General features: G+C 45.1%; 2 protein-coding genes across 7 annotated transcripts in view; one reads left to right on the top strand and one right to left on the bottom strand.

Moving 5' to 3' along the window:
* Positions 1-20062, top strand: part of NEGR1 (neuronal growth regulator 1) — a 726879-nt gene that overhangs the window by 426810 nt on the left and 280007 nt on the right. The gene's annotated exons all lie outside the window — the stretch shown is intronic.
* Positions 1313-19792, bottom strand: SRSF11 (serine and arginine rich splicing factor 11). 6 transcript variants are annotated; one of them, XM_086752879.1, is made up of 13 exons: positions 19692-19792; positions 19407-19556; positions 13653-13786; positions 9555-9664; positions 8427-8519; positions 6914-6963; positions 5387-5514; positions 4466-4547; positions 4038-4169; positions 3414-3503; positions 2957-3052; positions 2735-2873; positions 1313-2628 (listed from the first exon to the last, which is right to left on the bottom strand). In XM_086752879.1, the coding sequence occupies exons 2-13, from the start codon at positions 19532-19534 to the stop codon at positions 2431-2433; spliced, it is 1380 nt and encodes a 459-aa protein (XP_086609005.1). In that variant the 5' UTR covers positions 19535-19556; positions 19692-19792; the 3' UTR covers positions 1313-2430. The 6 variants fall into 6 exon arrangements, with proteins under 6 accessions (XP_086609005.1, XP_086609004.1, XP_086609007.1 ...); XM_086752878.1 differs by lacking the exon at positions 19692-19792 and having other exon boundaries at positions 19407-19654; XM_086752881.1 differs by lacking the exon at positions 19692-19792 and having other exon boundaries at positions 1313-2625; positions 19407-19654.

Genomic DNA, 20062 nt, shown 5'->3' with positions numbered 1-20062 from the left:
TGAGCTTGCAGAGCAGAGGGGGGTATCCGCTGTAGTTAAGGATTTGGGAACTTCCGTGTCCTGTATTTAGGAAGGGTAAGGATGCGTGGCTGGAGTTACAGAACGTGCTTAAAGCATTTCAGTGCACTGCAGCTGCGGCCTTTGTCTTGCTGCCCGCACCATGAAACAGTGCGGGCAGCTGTAGGCCCGGCTTTTGCTGTCATCAACTGCTTTTAAAATCACTGCCCACGCAGGCGAGGGCCTGGCCGGGTTGGTGGCCGCGAGGGTGCGACTGAGCCAGGCGCTTGGAAGGCAGACGGCGAGTGGTCATCCGTGTACAGGGGCCCAGCCACGAGCAGTCACGCGTGCTGCCTCCACGCACCCGTCGCTGCCTTGGGGCAGCCAGACAGGCGGCTCATTCACCCCACAGCTGTGGCTTGTTCGTAAACTCAACTAGCAACCGCGGAATTCAGCTACACAGCTACAGCTTCTACCCCTGGAGCTCAGTAGCGCCTTGGTCCTTCCCTACAGCCTGCGAATGACTGTCACAACACGCTCTAGGGATCAAAGAGGTTGACTTTATTACTATAAATCGGTTTCTGTTCTCGTATCTCACGTATAAATATCTGATGACAACAAAAAAGGCACATCTCTGAGGGCACCATGCACCTTGTCTGTGTTTATTACAGGAACTATCCCTCTCCCCTGGAAAGAAAAGCCCAGAACTGCTGTATGCCACAGACCTCTCTCTAGTGACAGAATCCTCAAAAGTCAGTAAAAATTTACATTTCTACAAATCCTAAAAGTGACACTCCATAGCTAAAGGGCAAGTTCCGCTTTGCCTGGGCAGGAGGGGTTTAAAAGGCAGGTGCCTTGACTCATCGGCCTCGAGAAGCTCAAGCACCACTTACAGCTTCAGTCCAGAACTTGAACCAGTGAGTCCTGAGCTGGCGTTACCAGCCTTTTACACGCAGAGCCCTCCCGCGTTCCTGTCTCTGCTAGTCCCCCCCGCCAGCCTGAAGAGGTGAACGTTCTTATTTCAATGAAAATACACAAAAAAATTTACAGATACACATTTCTTTTAAAAAGTACTTGTCCCATAAGACCTTTAGATTCCTGTGTAAGCCCGTTCCCGCCATTCCCCCAAAAAGTAAAATAATTATTTCTTTGTAACTGGAGCTGAAAGGGCAGGCTTACCGGCTCTGTCGAGAGGGAGTTGTTACAGTCTGAAACAGGCGGGTGCAGAAAAACAGACGCTCTGCACGCCCAAGGTAAAGCTTCGTGCATTCCGTGGTGTAAATGAATACCGCAGAGGTTTACAGGAACGCGAGTGTAAGTTTAAGGGTTTTATTATCAAAGGTTTGTAAAACAATTTCAGAAACTGTACATCGACATGGCACAGACTGCAGCCTACTTCTGTCTTTTTACCTGCACAAAAGTCAAAGCTCTTGAGCTTCTGTAACTAAGGAAAGGGCTCGCCTAACTACTCTGCGCATAACACGGAATCACTGTGTGCATCAGCTTACTACTGCAGTGACAGGAAACACAAATTTATTAGTTTATACAACTTGAGATCAAGTAAAAAGTACATTATCAAGTAGACTTGCTTTTAAAAGCATACAAGGTCAATTTTAAAATGCACCACCTTCTTGCAGTGTTCAGCTCATTAACGAATGAAAAGACCTGGATTATGAAAACTGCACAAACCAACCTTTCATCACTGGGCACTCGTCAGGCGGAGATTTTCACTTCCCAAGGCTCCAGAAGAAAAGTTAAGAACCATTAGAACGCGCCTGAGATGGACGTGAACTGAGAGATTTAAAAAAAAAAAAAAAAAAAAGCCCTCAAAAAGGTCAGTGCATTTTAACTTTGTCAAAGCCAAACAAAACCCACCAGGAAAAACAAAACAGAACAAACTAACCCCAGCCACATGGCGTAAAAAACCCAGAAAACAAAAACTATCTATGTGGGGATGCTTATTTGCAGATGTACTGTCGCTTTGTGGTGTCGTCACACTTAAGAGCCTTCGACAGATCCACGTGCGCCGCGGAAGGTGGAGGGCGTCTGCCACGGTGGACGTGCAGTCGGTGCATTCCCTATCCTGCTCTACGACCGCAATGAATCGAGTCTAGGAACACTACCGGCGCGCTGGTTTACTAAAGGAGATCATACCACAAACGGTCCATGCCTGCCGTAGATGCATGCAGCTTGTTACTTTTGCTCGAAGCGTCACCAAGTTAGAAAAACCCGCTTGGCTGCGCAATCCCTGTCGGCCGTAACCAGAATGGTTCCCCCTAAAGCCTCTGGTGGGAGTTAGAATCAGATTTACAAACGATGTCTAGCTTACAGCTGTGTACACCTAGGTTGAGGATTAACGAGTACAGCGTAAAAGAATCACACAGGAATGACACTGATGCACGCCTGCAGCCGTGTTGGCGGCAAAGGCAGAGTTCAGTCACTCATATCCATGTCCTCCTCGTGGTGGTCATCCCCGTTCACTTTGGACTCCCTCGCCGAATCTCCGCTGCCTTTATCACCAGCGGACTCCTTCACTTTAGGGGAGGAGGAATCTGCCATCTTCTTCTCTTCCTTTTTCTCCTTCTCACTGTCATAGCCTTGTTCTTCTTCGTCATAATCCCTTGTGACCTGCTTCGCCGAGACAAAAAAAAAAAATAATTACAACTTGCTCTCAGCGCCCCTGTTGGGTTACGGTTAACCCCCCGGCAGAGGCAGGGGAGCTGGATTTTAAGCATACCTTCACGTCTTTATCGCTCTCGGATTTGCGTTCCCGATCCTTCTCTTTGTCTTTGCTTTTTTTCTTCTTGCTTGTTGACCGCTCCCTCTCATCTCTACTTCTCTCCTTGTCTTTATCCTTCTTCTTTTCCTTTTTATGTCTACAAGACAGGGTGCGCAGAGGAATGAAAACCACAACCAGACACCATTTATTTTTGGTTTTTTAGCCAGGAGGCTTACTGACCTTCTTGGAGACGGGGACCGGGACATTTTTCTTTTAGGAGACCTGGGTTTTTTAGGTGACCGCGATCCACTCCTGCTTCTTCTACGTCGTCTTTCTCTGCAGGAGAGAGAGAGATCCAAGTTGACTTTTCTTTTTTTTAGCGACAAGAACATCCCTGGCTCTAAAACCAGCACTGCTCAGAAGGCAGTGGGTGTGTGTAACCCGAAGCAGGTGCCTACTACTGGCCCACGGATCAGCAGAGTCAGGTCTTTCCTGTTCTACCTCCACCTCCATCAGCACGTTGCTAGCGCAGACGGTGTTAGGGATACTGACTCTTTTTCCAAATTGAAACAAAACAGTTTGCCCTTCTCAGTGCTGCAAGGTAACTTTGGGAGCGGTTAAAACAAAAGGCAGACATTCTGCAGGTATTTATTCCATGCAGGGAATAGAGACCAAGGAAACTTCCATGTCACTGTACCTGCTTGTGCTTCTTGATCGTCTGGTTGTGCTGTAGCTTTTGGGGGGAGTTTTAGAACGTTTCTTTTCTTTCTCTTCCTTCTTTTTATCCCTTTTAGTAAAATACAGATTTTAAGTCATTTTCAAACTATTCAAGTAGCATTCACTACTTCTGCTATGTAGGAAAGTGAAGACATGGTGACCGTACGGGCAGCATACACCGCGTAGGATTTCTGGGGCCAGTCAAATTCCGCTAACGGAAACAAAGACGATGACTATCGACGCAAAATAAATGAACAGCTCTGTATAGCTTCCGTGTACAAACGGCGCCAAATCTGCACCTCCTGCTTTCCAAAGGCAGCTCCTGAGCAAGTCAGCTAATGCCTACTACTGCGTCTGCCGAGTCCCACGGGAAGCGTGTTACGTGTTTTACGTCACGCAGTGTGCGCGCAGGGCACGTGGAATACAGTTCTGTAACACTCTACAAGAGACTGTGACTTTAACAAGAGCCCTTAATTCCTTCTGCCCTAGGTTTTCTGTCTGCCTGCAGTTTTGGGGTTTGGTTTTTTTTTTCCCCTCCAAACAAGGCACCAAAATTAAGTAATTTAATTACTGGCAAGTATGATAGATTTACTGAAGCAATTACCTGGTTTTGGATGTGCTCCTAGACCTTCTGCTTCTCTCTCTGGAATGAGATCTTCTTCGCCTTGGACTTTTAGATCGCCTCCTGCTTCTGGATTTTGAGTGGGACCTTCTCCTTGATCTGCTTCTGGACCGTCTACCAGTAACACATTGTACATGGGCGTTACATATACGGAACTCTGATGTGCTGTTCAGAACCTGTCTGCTCAGTGCTAACGGTATGGTAATGCACAGTGACAGGAAAACAGAAAAAATAATACTGAAAACGGCAAAGGAGCCGCATTGAGTCTGCCAAGGAAACAGGAAAAGGAAGGACGTGGAACGTAGGTCAAACCTGTCAGCCTCTACAAGTGAAGTGTCAATTCCCAGAAGTGTTTCTGAAGAAATTGCTTTCCAGAAGCCCCACGTAACTGAAACAAATAAGCTACCTACCTGTGTCTAGAGGAAGAAGGTGTCCTCCTCCTCCTCGAGCGTGACCTCGACCTTGAATGCCTTCGCTTTTCATCTTTTTTGTCTGGAGTTAAAAAGGAAAAGCGTAGTGAAAAACCCAGAGTTATTTTAGTATTAAAAAAGATTTATAAGGAGAAGGAAGTTGAGCTTCATACTATAGATACAAATAAGATACAGAAAACCTAAGGAATATTTTGACATTTGAAATTAAGCCTTATCTAGCTGCAGGGCAGTGGGAAGTCTTGTTAAAACCTCTGCCATTTTGTGAAGCGCTGAAGAACCTCTCAAGTTATTGTTCTGAATTTCCCACAAAAAGCCTCAAACAAAACAATCAGCAGGTTTTGCTGTTATAATAAAAGAACAGGAGCTCTATTCCTTCCTGAAAACCATCAGGAGGCTGCTAAACTGTATTTTCACTGTTCTGAGTTACTGCTTCTCAGGTTCGGTGGATCTGATATTTGTGGATGAGCTGCTGCACCTCGTTCTAAAGTAAAATCTACAGAAATAAGCTACCAAAAAAAATAATTATTTACAAACTTCCACAGATTAGGAATTAAAGAAAGGAAATCATTCCCCAGAATAAACACCACTAGGATGCCAAGTGGCTGAGGCCCTTGCTGTTTCCAGTGAATCTCAGAGATGGCAGTATGAACTTCAGTCAGGGGAACCTCGAACATTGCGCAATCTTCAAATCAAGTGAATTTTGGAAAAACCAACAGATTACTCCTTCCCTGCATCATTCCGCAGGACACCTGCAGCATTCACACTGCAGGACAATTAAAACCTGCCAGCTACAGAAGATGAAAGCACTAAGGCAGCCTTTCGCACACCATTAGCTTTTATCATACACTACGCCAAAACTCCACCTTCAGTTGAACGAGGTGTTCCGCGATTCAGAATTACCTGGCTCGATAGCAGCAGAAATTAACGACTGTGCTTCTCGTACTCTCTTCATAGCTTCTTCTATTTCTTTACTGGAGGTATCTGATTTCAGACTTGGTGAAACAAGACCTGCAGCTACATGGTTCAGCCTGGGAAATAAGAATTTCAGAAATTCAGTATTGATGGATCCAGGAAACGCGTGCCTCCACTGGCAGTCTGAGCCTACTCAAAGCGACTGATCTAAGCGAATGAGAACCTGCCTGCGTTCTGTCGCCGTTCGGATAACGGAGCGCTAAGTCCAGATGTGATACCTGTGCCAAAAACAGTGGCACAAGATACTAGCACATATGGCTCTTAGAATGCCCGTGAACTGCAAACAGCAGGAAAGCTGGTGCTGTCTTGCACAGATGTTTCTGGTGACACTTTTCAGAACATTTCTGTACAACACAATTTCAATTCTCATCACCCGCAAGGGCAACTCCACAGCAAACAGCATCTTACACAGCACAGAGTTCCCATTTTATAAGCCATACCGAGAAGCCTACAGACAGTGATGCAATCTGAAGTTCAGAAGATGTGTTCCATGAGGCGGCTTTGAAGCCAACCAGGCACACCCAGTACACCTGACTGGTGTTTATCCAATACATGATCTCGCGCGACGATTCTGTTCAATCCGCTGTGCGCTCCCTGCTTACAGAAGTGTCAGTCTGACACGGAGAATAACCCGCCAGAGCAGTACTAAACACGCAGACGGATCACACGTACAGCTTTATCCCCCGGTGGAGAGCAGGTGGCTCTGACTGTCTGTAGACACAGAACAGCCAACCCGCGCTAGAAGTCTGCGTAGCTGATGCAGCAGCAGGGCAGGCATGTACTGGCAGGCCCTCCCGAAGCCCAGAGCTGAAAGAATTCTCCCCAAAGCTTCCCGCAATTTGCAGTACAAGGGCTGTTGAGGCAGGTATGGTTTCTGCCCCTTTAGTACCCTTCTCATCTAGCAATTGTTAATCGCTTTTTTCCAAAGGACATGCTTTCATCATCCTACTGTAACGTTATCGATAGCACAACAGCATGCTAGTACATTAAGTGCTACGATCCTTCCCCTCCTTGCTCTCCCCACACCATACCATTTGGAACAAAATTATCCTCATAAAACTGAATACTGAAATAACAATTAGCAAACACTTGTGCTTAGTGTTATTTGCTCCCCTTTTCTACCAAGCAATGAGATCTGCTGCCTTTTGTTACCTTCTGGCAGCTGTGACAACACTGACTCTTTTATTATTGCCTTTTACAACTGCTGCTGGTCCCGGCTCTTTCAACCGGAGCGCTTTCCTTTCTGCCTTGCAGGAGGAAGGTGCTAGCTGCACCTTTCTATCATGGACAAGAATGACATACAAAACACTGAATTTCTGTCTCTAAATCCCCAAGACACTAGTTTTCTCCAACCTTAATCAGATCCAGCAGCACAAAGACTGGATACTGGATCACAACGGATGTGCGCAAACTCAAGTGTATTGCTATACAAATATTTGTAAACACCACGCTTACTTTGGATCCACGGTGCTCATAAGCTTTAGCAGTTGGTCTGCTGCAAGAGACTGTAAGGAAAAAAACAAAGTTACAACCGTGTTCCGTGATGGGTATGCTTCAGAAGATCATCTTCCTTGAACGCACTCTCGGCAGGGGCTGAGGCGAAATTCCCTGCAGATTAAAAAACCCCAAACAGACCGCATCCCAAACCAGTTACAGACAAAAAGGCATCCTGCTCTGTTTTCAGACTCGTGGATGAGGCTGAGGTGTGGACATCACACTTCAGTGGGGCTCCCTGTCCCACAGCAGCCAGACGCAGGCGCTCTCCTGGACAGAACCAAAGCACTTTAAGATACAAATACCCTCTGGTGTTTACAGGTTACTCCTCTGTCCGTTCAAGAGACGGGAGACCTCATGAGAGAGTTGGTTTGCCTGTCCGTGGGAAGTCCTCAATGTCAATGTATGAACAATAAGCAAAATCTTCTTTACTCTAAATATTCAATGAAAAAATACTTTTTACAACTTTTAGGAAAATCCAGATACTATTACAACCAGTCACTTCCTGTGACCCCAATGATGTTCTTTATGCAGAGGCAGCCACGCACTGAACTCAAACAGTTTGTTAACCAGTTGGCTTAACGGCCAAAGGAAACAATCCACCGTACCAAATTTGTATTTTTCTAATATGCATTTAAAATTGTTGGGTTTTTTTTTTCATTTGTTATTTCACTATCACCATTATTTGCCTGTTACTACACATGGCACGCACAAAGAGAATGCTGAATTTCTTAGCAATGCACTAAATTATTACCTCTTCTACCTGTAAAAGATGTTCCCTGTACAGTATTTGGTTCTTGCATCTTAAGTCCTTACTCATTATTCTACTCACTATTACTCAGCACTTAAAGTCTTTTTTAATTCAGTTTTAAGAAGACTACAATGTAACAAAGCCTCCTCAGTATTTTCTACACCTACAAAATTAAAAAGTCAAACAATTTTTTATTTATTTTTTTTTTTTAACTGCAACTACAAGAGGGGTTCACAGCTTGATAATGACAGATATTTGAACTATTTCCTTAATACCCTCAAATTATTTTTCAGGTCCTTCTGGATACTATATACACCAGAACTCGATACTGCTACAGATACTACTTATTCCAAGCAAGTGCTCAGGAAAATCAATCACTGGATTTTTCAGAGAGTGGCTATTAAACTGATACAAATTAAAATTACTTTAAAACAGAAGAGAGAGTAGCAAAAGAAAAGCGTTCTTACATAAACCTGCTATGCCAAGAAACAAAGACTGCATTCCATAAGAACGCTAAGAAGCGTTCAGAACTAGCAGCCCGTGCAGCCTCGATTGCCTTTAATAAAACGTGGCATTTGCCAACACTTCTCCAAACTGAAGTATGGTATTGCCGCATCTCCAGCTTGTATTTAACACAGCGGCGAACGCCAAGAGCATCACGTGTGCTGGTCAAACTACAGACGTGCTAGGGACCCTACAGAAAATTGTAGATGTGTGACATACCTGAGAGTTTAAGTTCGCTCCAGGAAGCCCAAGAGCAGCTAGGGCTGGATCAAGAGCAGGAGCTCCCAGAGCAGCTAAAGGAACAGCACCAATCTGTAAGAAAGACGGCAATCAGACAAAGCCATACTCAACTGCTAAAAAGCTGTTGGGTCACGATTCCCAGGCATCAGACATGCAGGAACTTGAACTGGGCTTTCCTTGGACTTCCAGCTACAGGAAACATTAGACCAAGGTCAGCGAGAGTATTTCAGTTCTCCTTATTCAGGGATTCCAAAGCTTAGTATATGAAAGATTTTCTTCTCTTATAAATATTCTAAAATGAAATTCTGTTTCCTCTGCATCCCAAGGGGTAGGGGGAAAAAAAAAAAAAAAAAAAAGTAGAGCATTCCAGTACATTCAAGAAACAGTATAAAATTAAATTATTTTCCAGTGTTAAAATAAAAATTCACTGCATGTTTCTGATCCAACTACCACATATCTAAATCAATTTAGGATTTAAATTAACATGTTTTATGCTAAAAGACAATATAACATTATTACATCTCTGTAAATGTCTCAGATTTGGTTAAAACTGGCGAACGGGTTGAAAAGCTACTGTATTTTGATTCTCCGTTCTCTAATAAGATATGTGCTTTGACTGAACTTTTCCCACAAGACATTATTCTTACTGTTCGCCTTCCACACAAATTCTTGCATATTTAGATAACGAGCAAACACAGGCTACAATTTTTCCCCCCAGCTGGAGTATTAACGGAGGGTATCTCCACAGCACGTCAGCTCCTCGAACTTCACGAATTTGAAATCTACGGGATCTCTACTGCTCGTCAAATCTGGCCGTAAGCGTGGAGTGAACGGAAGAGAGATGAGAGAGAGATATAAACACAGGGCCCCTGGGATACCAGAAGCATCGTATCGGGGAAATAGCAGTATCCCATCCAGCAACTTATCACCATTTGGCCACAACTCATATCAGACAGCTGTAACAATCCGTCGAGGCATAACAACTAAACCATTCCAGGTATCAGCGTTAGCACATCAGTCTATCTGTCCTGAAAAAAACCCAACAGGAAGTAAATTGGAACCCAACAGAATACATGCAATTGGCTTCAGGCTAGCCGGCAAGCCTACCTGAGAAAGTGGGTTGGGAGTAGGCAGGAGGCCACCTCCAGGCAGCAGACCTGCCACAGCGTTAGCTGGTGCCAAGAGAGACAAAGCCTTAGTCTCATCAGGAATAACTCCTGCAGAGAAACAGCCTTGCGTTAGAACGCATTCCATTTCAGAGGCAGAAAATACACAAATACACCCAGAAAATGTCTCCCTGATACACCACCTGAGTTTGTTGAAAGTACTTATGTTGGCTAAAATACAAAGCTTGACGTATATTAATATTTATCATTAACTTTTTTGTCAGAATGAAACTTCAATGTGTGAAAATTTGACTGTTCCTTTTTCTCTACAAATGGTTAAGTTTCTAGAGCAAAAAAATAGCACAATACACACTACTTTTTTGTTAACACTGCCAAGATTTCATCACCTGTACTCGATTTTTAAGTCATGAACCAAACGTAAGCAAGCACAGTCGGTTCTCCAGGGGTGTGCTCTCAACTTTCAAAAGCTGTTTTATGAACAACGACTCGTGTCGGCTGCTTCACTATAAAGCACACAGAAAAATCAAGATACACAAGACAAAAAAAGTTTGATTTAGGGGTTAATAATATGGTACAGTTCACTATGTTTTCTTTTACACCTACCACATAAATTTTGTAAAACTTAAAGAGAAGGTATGGAAATATTTTTTGTGGAATCAAGCGTAGGGCTTTTGCTGACTTGTCAAATGAGAATGAAAGTCTCTGCAGATCTTCAAATACGCGCTGTGGCTGTGTGTCTGAGGGTGGACGGGTGCATACATACAGTCTACTGCGGCACATTCCTTACCTGTGCAGTAAAATGCATTTGTTCCAGTATGTGCCACGCTTATTGTACCAAGAATGCTGCTACATACTGCCACTGCAGAAGGAACTTCTGGCCCAAAATCTTGCAGCCAACTAAGACAAGCGTCTTATTTTACTGCCTGCTCTGCACATACAATTTTAAGGGTCCTACTATGAAACAAGTAATTACGTAGGTATTTTTAGTCTATCCAACAGCAAAAGCCCTATACAGATGGATTAATTTGTTAATGTGCCCAAGCCCCCAAAATGAGAGTTCAATAAAACAATTTTACTACATATTTGCAAATACCAGTAGTGTTTCTGTAATACATATTAAGAAACTGCATCTCATCATAAAACATACAATATGTACAGGGCACTTAAGAGAAACTGGATAAGCTGCAGAAGAAAACTGTTGGGTGGTATTTTCAGCAGGGCCTGGTATATAGTTCAGGCTGAACCAGGGAAAAGAACTGTAAAACACAACAACAAAAAAGAAAAACCACTGTTAAATAAAGGTAATGGTTCCTTCCACCTATACTGAGAAGTGCCGATAATATAAACAAATGTATAATACACAGCACTGTTATCTTGCTTGTGTCATTGAGCTGTCACCAATTTAGATACCCAAAGTTATGGGGGGAGAGGGGGAAAAAGGTCACTTAGATAAAGGGCATTAATGCATAAATATATTAACACACCTACAGAGAGATTACGGGGTAATTTTGCATGCAAAATTATGTCTCAGAGGATCTTTATAAATTATATCTAAACATTTCAAATCAGTGCAACTACAACATTTCTGGCATCTAAATACAAATCCTCAGACTTATCTCGAGACACCTCATAGAAGATCTGCATCCATTAAAAAAATCATGCATCTGATCCTCCAATTGTTTTTTTAAAAAGTATTTAGAAATAAATAAACTACAATTTTAAAAAAGCAATGAGGCCCCTCACCAGTTAATTTTCATGCTTCAAGAGTTTTTTTTACTGCTGCTTTGTTAGAACCATGAAATACTGCATGAATGTGTAGAAATGAAAGAAAAAGAAACAGACAAAAGAAACAAACATTAACCAAAGAACCTAGATCCCCCCCCCAGCCATCTTTAATCTTAGAGTTCCTTCCAAATCTAGGAATAGCACAGTGAAAATGACAAATACTAAACCTTACCGTAGACTTTGTGTTTAGCTCTAGAACACAAAGCAACAGCCAACACCAAAATGTCTGTGTATGCTAAAACTGGCGTGCGCTTGCAATATAGGGGATAATTACTGCACTAAACAGATAATAAACATTTACTTTAGTGACAGGCAATATTCACACAGAATTATCACAACAGAAAATGAAAGATAAAAGGGCCCAGTTCAGCACAGTAGCTAAGCATCCGCCTGGCTTTAAGCACACGAGCAATCTCACTAGGGTTTTAAGGATCTTGCTGCATCGTGCTTAAACAGCTCGTCAAATTGGGACCCTGGCCGCATGCGTTTGCAGAGAAACTATACTCCAGTACAGGGAGACGTAATTACGTAGCACATGATTACAAAACCAGGGGCATAACTTTGGCTGAACATCTCTCTTGTGACATGCCACGTCATTATGCCAAAAACATCAACGTTCTGAACCACTAGAACACCACAGGGAACAGCCCATGAGGAGCTCCTTCAGTTAAGTAGGCCCATTAAAATATTCTACTTTATTAATTTTATTTTCTTTACACAATCTGAACCAAAACTACTGGGCAGATTTCTCTATGTGCCAGATTTATCCACCATCAAGCACAATGGACAAAGTCAGACTGACAAATAGAAAAATGCGGTTACCCTCATTGGAAACGTTAAACTCTAACGTTCCTCACCACGGGCCTTGGAGAACATTTCGGTACTAACTCAGACGGACTGTTTGTGTCGCGCTTTCATAACACGATGAGGACAGGATGCCTTTCAGCTAGGCTATTACACCTAAACTAGCGGAAGCAGAAGCAGTAGCTCAATGGCAGTTTCAGAAGGTGTTCCGTACTCTCAAAAAGCAGCACGTCTCAAACAAAGGTCACGCTGCAGATTCCTACATTCCAGAAATTAAGTTCTCGTATATTTTAAGTCTAAGGAATACAAAGATAAGACAGCTCCCCAGGCCTCAAAAGACAGCCTACAGCATCACAATCTCTTCATTAAAGGTCTGAGCCCAGGCCACGTACCAAGTTTATTACTGTAGTATGACTTAAATCTGCAGAGATTTTATTTAATTCAAGCGAGCTGGGAAATCCATTATTTCAGAAGCAAATCAAGAAACAGTAAAATGGAAATCAGTTACTTCTAAAGCAAGTCTAGAAGAGTTTAATAAGACTTCTGTAAGAAGAGGTGTCTTCTCAGCACTTTGTTTTTAAGGTAAGTTCCAAAAACCCTGCTCATTGCCTTTCAAATTACTGTAACACCCTAAAATGTAAAAATAAAAAGAAGAAGAGAAAATGTAGTTAACAAGTGGTTACACCAGGAAAACACTTGGGGACTTGAGTGCTTGCTGGCCTTTAGTTAATGTCTAGAATCCCCTGTAGCTGCAGAGGACCCACTGTTTTTCAGTCATCTGGAAGGGCTTTGCATTTGCCTTCTCCACTACAAAAATCACACACACAAATAACAGAGAGAAGAGTTTATTATTTAGTGAAATTCTATATATCAAGGAAGAACAAGAAAACTTGGAATAAAAAACTAGTACCAGTGCCCATTTGGCACCTCTTGGAAGAGCTCACTTTCAAATTAAACCATAATTATTCAAACCCTTGGTATACTGGACTTCACAACGAGAGAGGGGGCTTTTTCGGGAAGTTCCCAAGGACTGCAGTGGCAGCATCTCTCGGAGAAACGTTAATCTGCTCTCCCAAGCATTCTCAAGGAGGGAGAAACCATTCTCATGAAGAGATTTACGCCTACGCAAAAGTGGCAAACACTTAATAATTAAGGCAAAATTTCCTTAAAATGTTGACCTGTTTGCATAAGTCTGTTTATGAAAAGGTCTCAGTGAGACTGGTAAAATTTGCAAATAATTCTGCCTAAAATGTTAATATTCTAAACTTAAAGGCACACTAAACCAGGAAGAGGTAAGCTTTCCGCTTTCACTCGGTGTCACTAGATTAAAAAAATGATTTAATCTATGGGCCAACGGCAATATACCAAGGGTTTAAAAATGTTTGTATCTTACACGTTTGACATTTTACTAATCCTCACTTTTGTGAGCTAGACTGGAATAAAACGCCATCATACGGTGGCTTCATAGGCCATTAAACAATCCACAAACCTTCTGCATAGGGTACGACTATCAACGCTCTGTCAACGAACACAGTGTTTGTCAGGTGCTGGGCCACAACTGCCGAGTCAGGATCATGGAACTTTACAAAACACACACGCGATGAAACAGGCAAAGGAGAATCACTGGAAAAGAAAGAAATCAATTACTTAGATGGAAATCAGCCTGACAGTAGTAAACTGCTCTTGTCTCCCCACTTTCACCAAGCAGGAACCCACAGGGGAGCATGGGATACTCCTCTGCGCAAGAACACCATTTCAGGTTCTGCATCAAACATCGCTTTGCGTGGCTACAGATACAACACCCCACTGAATGAAGCCAATCCACTGTAAAACTGCAGAAAGGTTTACTGCCTCATCTGTAACTGGGCAATAATTCTATTACGCACAATATAGCTATGACCAGTCACCTAAATGCAAATCAGTTTTCATGACCTGTCTGCGAGAAGGGAAGGAAACCAAGAAACTCTTTGCTCAAGAAAGAGAAAAAGTTACCTGCCACATACACCGCATGCATTAGCGAAACCAGTAGTTTTACACTCCCCGCTCTAGGCCCCAGATTACTTATTAAGGTAAATTATGAAACGACAAGTGTCACGATTAAATGATTAAAAGACCACTATGATTTTACTTACTAACACAATTCCATAAAAGCTTGTAGACCAAACCTCATCACGCTGCTTCTCGCACACACCAACGCCGCCACGCTCAGTCTGAAGGCACGTACACTGCTAAACACGCGCCCATCGTCCAGCAGCAGCAGAACCAAACGCAGAAACTCAAGCATGCCAGGTAGGCAACACCACCGCGGAAATCTCACTAATGGATGAGAAGCTCCTGAACAACCAGCCAGTAAACACAGACCTCTTTACGACATAGGTCTGTACCTAACACACGGCTCACGATGAGCCGCTGTCAGTAGAGTTGCGTAAAAAATCCCAGACGTGGAAAATCCAAAAGAGAATGCAGAAGTTTTGAGTTACTTCTTTTGGTTTTGTTTTTTTTTCCCCCAAGTATCTACTTCCTATAACAACAGGAAAGAACTGTAGGCCATACAACTGTGCCCTCCTCCCTTTCCCTGAACCAAAACAAAATGAACCCCTCCAAAAACAGAGGCAGAATCAACCAGCTAAAGGTCCAGAATGGGTTTTGAAAGTCCATACATCCTGAAAACGGTGCAGATCTTGCTTTAATCAGACACACGAACTAAAACAGTAGGAAAAATTGTTACACAGACACAACTGTGCAGCGGATGAGCTAAAAGCTCCCTCCAGAAGGTACAGGACAGGCACTGAGAGTAGCAACGAGCCCTAAAACTCTAGTTCCTAAAGAAGGCCAGGCTACACATGCGGTTCAGCTCTGCCCTCAAGTACCAGAGATACAAATCAGCCTGAAGAGCTAGCTGCTAAAAGCAGTCACTAATTCTTCACGACAAAGATCTACCTTCACCAACGGTTACCAGACTAGCTCTTCAAAATGCATCCCACCGCCAGAGCCATTTTATCTGCGCTGAAGAAAGTTCATCAAGTCTTTAAGCACTGAAAGAGCAGAGAGAGTTGTCAGAATTCAGGAGAAAGGAGAATGATTTCGACATCAGCAAGAGCGACATCCAAGATCTATTTCTGTTAGTGCAAATGTCAAAAACCAGCTAACATTCACCACCAGCGAGCACAGGCTCGGCCCAACATGCAAGTTACGCAAACGCAAGCACTGCCCCAAACATCTATCGGATTACACTTTAACTTCCTGTAAACTTAACCTGATGTTGGAAACTAGATTGGAGCCAGCGTGCTACAGCTCTGAAAATACTACAATTGGAAAGATCCACTTCATCCAACATCTTGCAGATTTAATAAACTGGAAAGTAACACTGTATTGATAAACGGCACAGAGGTAGAACAACTGGAACTACTAGCTCTTTGTGTCCACAAACACACAGCAGCTTGCCAAAATGGCGCCTTCTCTTAACCCGTTTGCATAAAAACATAAAAACCCAAGAAGCATTAGCACACATTGTTTAACGAAATCACAGTAGTAAAATCGTAAAGAAAAGCAAATCAGAGAGTTCTAGCGCATCTGAATGGCATACTAATCCAAGTTCTAAAAAATTAAGCAGTTTATTACATAAATGTAGTACAATATCTTCAAACATTCTTAAAATGCCTGTGATACCATGGGAACACGAAACAGAGCAGACACTGTTTATATACACGAGTACCACTATGTCCTAAACCATACCGCTGGCTGAATCTGCAGAACCAACCGAAAATACGTCAGGTTATGCTTCTGCAGCCTCACATCCAATATAAAACAGTGTATTTCATTTTTAAAAACGTTATTCCCAGTCACTCTAAAAATCCAAGCCGTGGCTGAGCAGAATTCGTCAAGAACAGGATGTTCTCAGCAGCTACCAGAAAAGGCTACCATTATTCTAATTCACCCGAGAGCGAAAAATTTAGTAATTGTCTCTCAGACATCAAGCCAACGAACGCTCAAATCCCTCAAGAAAGAGCCAACCCATGTGCTTCACTTGCAAACAGAAGCTGCCATCCTTTCTCAGCGGGCCAACTACCAGTGGCAACTGCAAGCGATGCCGGTATTCCAACAGCGTCCGTGTACAGCTTTCATTGGCAGCTACCAGGGAAGGCAAAACATCTTGTCAATTACCCAGTGCATGAAATTAAGTATGTTCCTAATTTTATCCAGCTTTAACTCTGCAGACTGTATTTTCCACCAGATGTGCATTTTTCTTGGTAAAATTCTCTGTCCATAAGAAAAAAAAAAAAAAAAAAGAGCACTCTCAGAAATCCATTCAGTTTTGCCTACCGCGGAGGATGAAACCATATGGAACACAACCAAGACAAGAACCAGGCAATGGAGTCGGTGAAAAGCAGAAGGAGGAGGGAAGAAAGGGTTTGGGCAGGAAAAACAGAAGTCACAGAGCTGGTTGTGGATTAAACGTGTACTATGAAGCTGAGGTATACATAAAGCGTGTAGTAACTGATTAAATAAACCCGGATAACAAGATGGATGAGGGGACAGGAAGAGAAACAGAAACACAGAGAAACTCAGGAAGTTATACCTGATCTGGAAGCCCAGGAGAATAAGGAACCTCTACAGGAGACAGGAGAACCAGTGACAGAGAGAAAGATCAAATGAGGAGGTGGAGCAATGCAAATGGGATTGGTTACTCAGAAATACTACATGCAGGAAAGAATCGCAGGATAACCTGGGCCATAAAGAGATCCAGATTACGGAGAGAATTTACAGATTATGATTTACAGCCTGTACCCCCCAAAAATGGATAAACACCTGAAGTTTAAAGGAGAAGGAAAAGAAAAGGCTTTAGAAGAAACAGACAAAACAGAAAACACACCCCTCTTCGGTGTGAGATGAGATCAGATCCCGAGCTCCCCAGCGCAGACCGGCACTGGGCCTGCGGCTGCCCGAGCCCTGGCTTCTCTGTAGGGACAGCAACACAAAGGAAATGGCACAAAACCTCCTTAAAATAGCAAAGTTAATAACTAGCCCCGGTCCCAGGGAGCGCCTGGTCTAGCACCAACAACCTTTCTATAGTTTCAAAAATACTGTTTTCCACCGAGATGTACACTGTAGAGGGAAGGTACATCATAACAACGTATCACCGCAGCGGCTGATCAGGATCTGCCACATCTTCTGCGCGAGGCCCGTTCACTTACACGCTATTTCCTGTTCCACAGCAGTTTCGTCAGTGGCCTCCCTACAGTTGTAACTTGTACACAAAAACTAACAAAGCTTCACAAGACCCCTACAGGATGAAGGGGTACTGTCCTCCTCTTTCACTTAGGGCTTTGAAATACAGAAGAAATTTAGCCCAAACGTTTTAAGTAATTTGTGGTCGATATATCTGGCACCTGGGTTGCTGGAGTTACCTGCACCTTGCTGCCTCCGCCGGCGCGGCTCTAAGGCAGTCAACTCCGTGTTTTTCTGTAGCAACAGAATGACCCAGTTGAAGCGACAACACCACCAGTGCCAGAACAAAGGAGGATGAAAGCAGCCGTCAAACGCAGGAGCCCGGCTGTTCTGCAGAAATAAACATGCCAGGACACAAAGCAGGAAGCTTGCCCTACAGACGGCTATCTACTGGTATCTACTGGTATCAGGCACTGCAGACACCAGGGTACAAGGCAGATCTCCCTGAAGCCACCTCTTCTCTTCCCACAGCCCTGGTCTGCAACACACCCACCGCAGACTCCTCTGCGGCACGCGAGCCCGGGACAGATCCAACGCTTTCCCAAGCAGGGTCCTGTCGGGCCGGTACTCCTCTGCACGCGTGTGCGAAGGAGTCAGGTTAAGAAGGTACAGAGAGCCTGGGGTACGGCGAAAGGAAAGCTGCTGGGACGGGCTTTGGCTTTCCTTTTTTTTTTTTTCTGGACCACGTCATTCTGACACCACAAAAGTGATCTTTTAACAGATCAGTTAATATGCATCTAAACCTACAAAGTTTCAGAAACGGAACTCATCTACAACAACCTTCCTTAAAAACTGGACAAGATATCAAAATACAGAGCAGCACATGAAATAACTGCGCTTATCTAACGGTGAGTTACTGCGCTGGCTGCCAAGCACTAGCGGTTCTGCTGTTTAGGTACAGTTATCCCAGCTAACAGCGCAACTCTCACGTCTGGAAGTGCCCCTCGAGTCCAGTTACACCCACATTCAACTTCCTTCCACCTTCCGATTTCCAACACGAAATCGCCGAAAGTCAATCCAAAGCAAGAAGCTGCAAGAACACCAGAAGTTTTGTTTCTGAATTTGCATATGTAACCAGCTAGCAGGGCAGCTGAATTTTCCTGATTTTGCGCTAGCATGGAATGAAGACTGAACGACGAAAAAAAAGAATGCTTTGTGACAATTTTTTTTTTCCCCTAAAGTGAAAAAAATCCAAATAGCCTTAAGCATGAAAAATAGTTGACTGTATTCCTGTTTACCTCCAATCAATCTTCATTCAGCATGGAAAAAATAAATCTTTTTACTTACGTAATACATACACAAAAGAGCAACAATGGCGTTGGATTCTGAACAGCAAACCAAACTGACACGGCCACATTTAATGTGATCACCTCACTAACCAGTAAATGTGTACTGTTCGTGCGTGCCCATTTGGCACACAGAATTCTTTGCAAAGAACCTGCATTTATATCAAAACCTTAGTTTTATGGCCAACCATCCAAAAATTGCCAACGGTTCTGGAGCTTTGCTAGACAGCAGCGGTTACCAGCCAGCCCTGGAACAAACAGCTCCTGGAGAAAAACGTGCATTTGACAGGAGCAATCCCGCGTGCGACGGCATGCCGTAAACGAGTGGTTTTCCCCCACGTACCTGCACAACGCAATTAGGGGGTAATTACAATTGTAACAAGTCGGTAAACTCTCACAGCAGCTCCATCTGAGAAGACAGAGGGCCGCGGAGGCTCGCGAAAGCGGCTCGCTCCGACTCGCCTCGCCGAGATGCCCCCGAGCGCACCCACAGGGCGCTGACCGGCGGGGGCCACACCTCACGACCGGCCGAGCTTCTCGGCCAGCCCAGCGGCGGGGCGGGGGCAGGCCGAGGCCCGGCAGCCCCGCGGCGGCCGCCATGGAGGCGGGAGGCGGGCCGCCCGCCCGCGCTGGGGGAGGGGAGGGAAGGGGAAGGCGGCGGCCGGGCCGCGAGAGGTGGAGGAAGGGCGGGAGGGGAGGGGAGGGGAGGGGAGAGGGCCGCCACTCACTCGGGGGGGAAGAGGCGCAGCTCCTCGATCTTTCCGAGGAAGCCGAAGAGCGTCCGCATCTGCTCGGAGCTGGCGCTGGGGGAGACGTTGGTGACCTGGATCACGTCGGTGCCGCTGCTGGAAGCCATCGCGCTGCCGCCCGCACCGCTGCTACAAACACATCGGGGAGAGGAAAAAGAGCGCGTTATGCCCGAGCGGCTCCGCTCCGCTCCGCGCCTCAGCTCCGCCCGCCGCCTCCGGCCCGGCCCGGCCCCGCCGCCGCGCACCGCCCGCCGCCCGCCTCACCAGCCTGCCTGGGCCGCAGTATCCCACAATCCCCCGCCGCCGCCTCCCGCGCAGGCGCACTGCCGCGCAGCGCGCGGGCCCACGCAGCCTCACCGCCGGCGGGCCCGCCCCGACCGCCCAGCGCCTTGCGCCTGCGCGTGTCCCCGGGAGGGCGCGTGCGCGGCCCGCCCTCCCCCCCCCCCCCCCCCCCCCCCCCCCCCAGCTCCCGCCGGGGAAATTGAACGGCCCCTGCGCACGCGCGCTAGCCGCCTCCGTGCGCGCGGGACGCGCTGCGCATGCGCAGAGCGGGGCCGCTGGGTGAGGGCGGGAGCGGCCTCGGGGCCCGGGTGGGCTCTGATGGCGGCAGGGAGCGTCGAGGGCAGGCTCTGCTC

Source organism: Chlamydotis macqueenii, chromosome 8 (genome assembly GCF_036417535.1).
Source record: "Chlamydotis macqueenii isolate bChlMac1 chromosome 8, bChlMac1.mat, whole genome shotgun sequence".
NCBI lineage: Eukaryota > Metazoa > Chordata > Aves > Otidiformes > Otididae > Chlamydotis > Chlamydotis macqueenii.
This window is presented reverse-complemented; position numbering and strand designations above follow the sequence as displayed.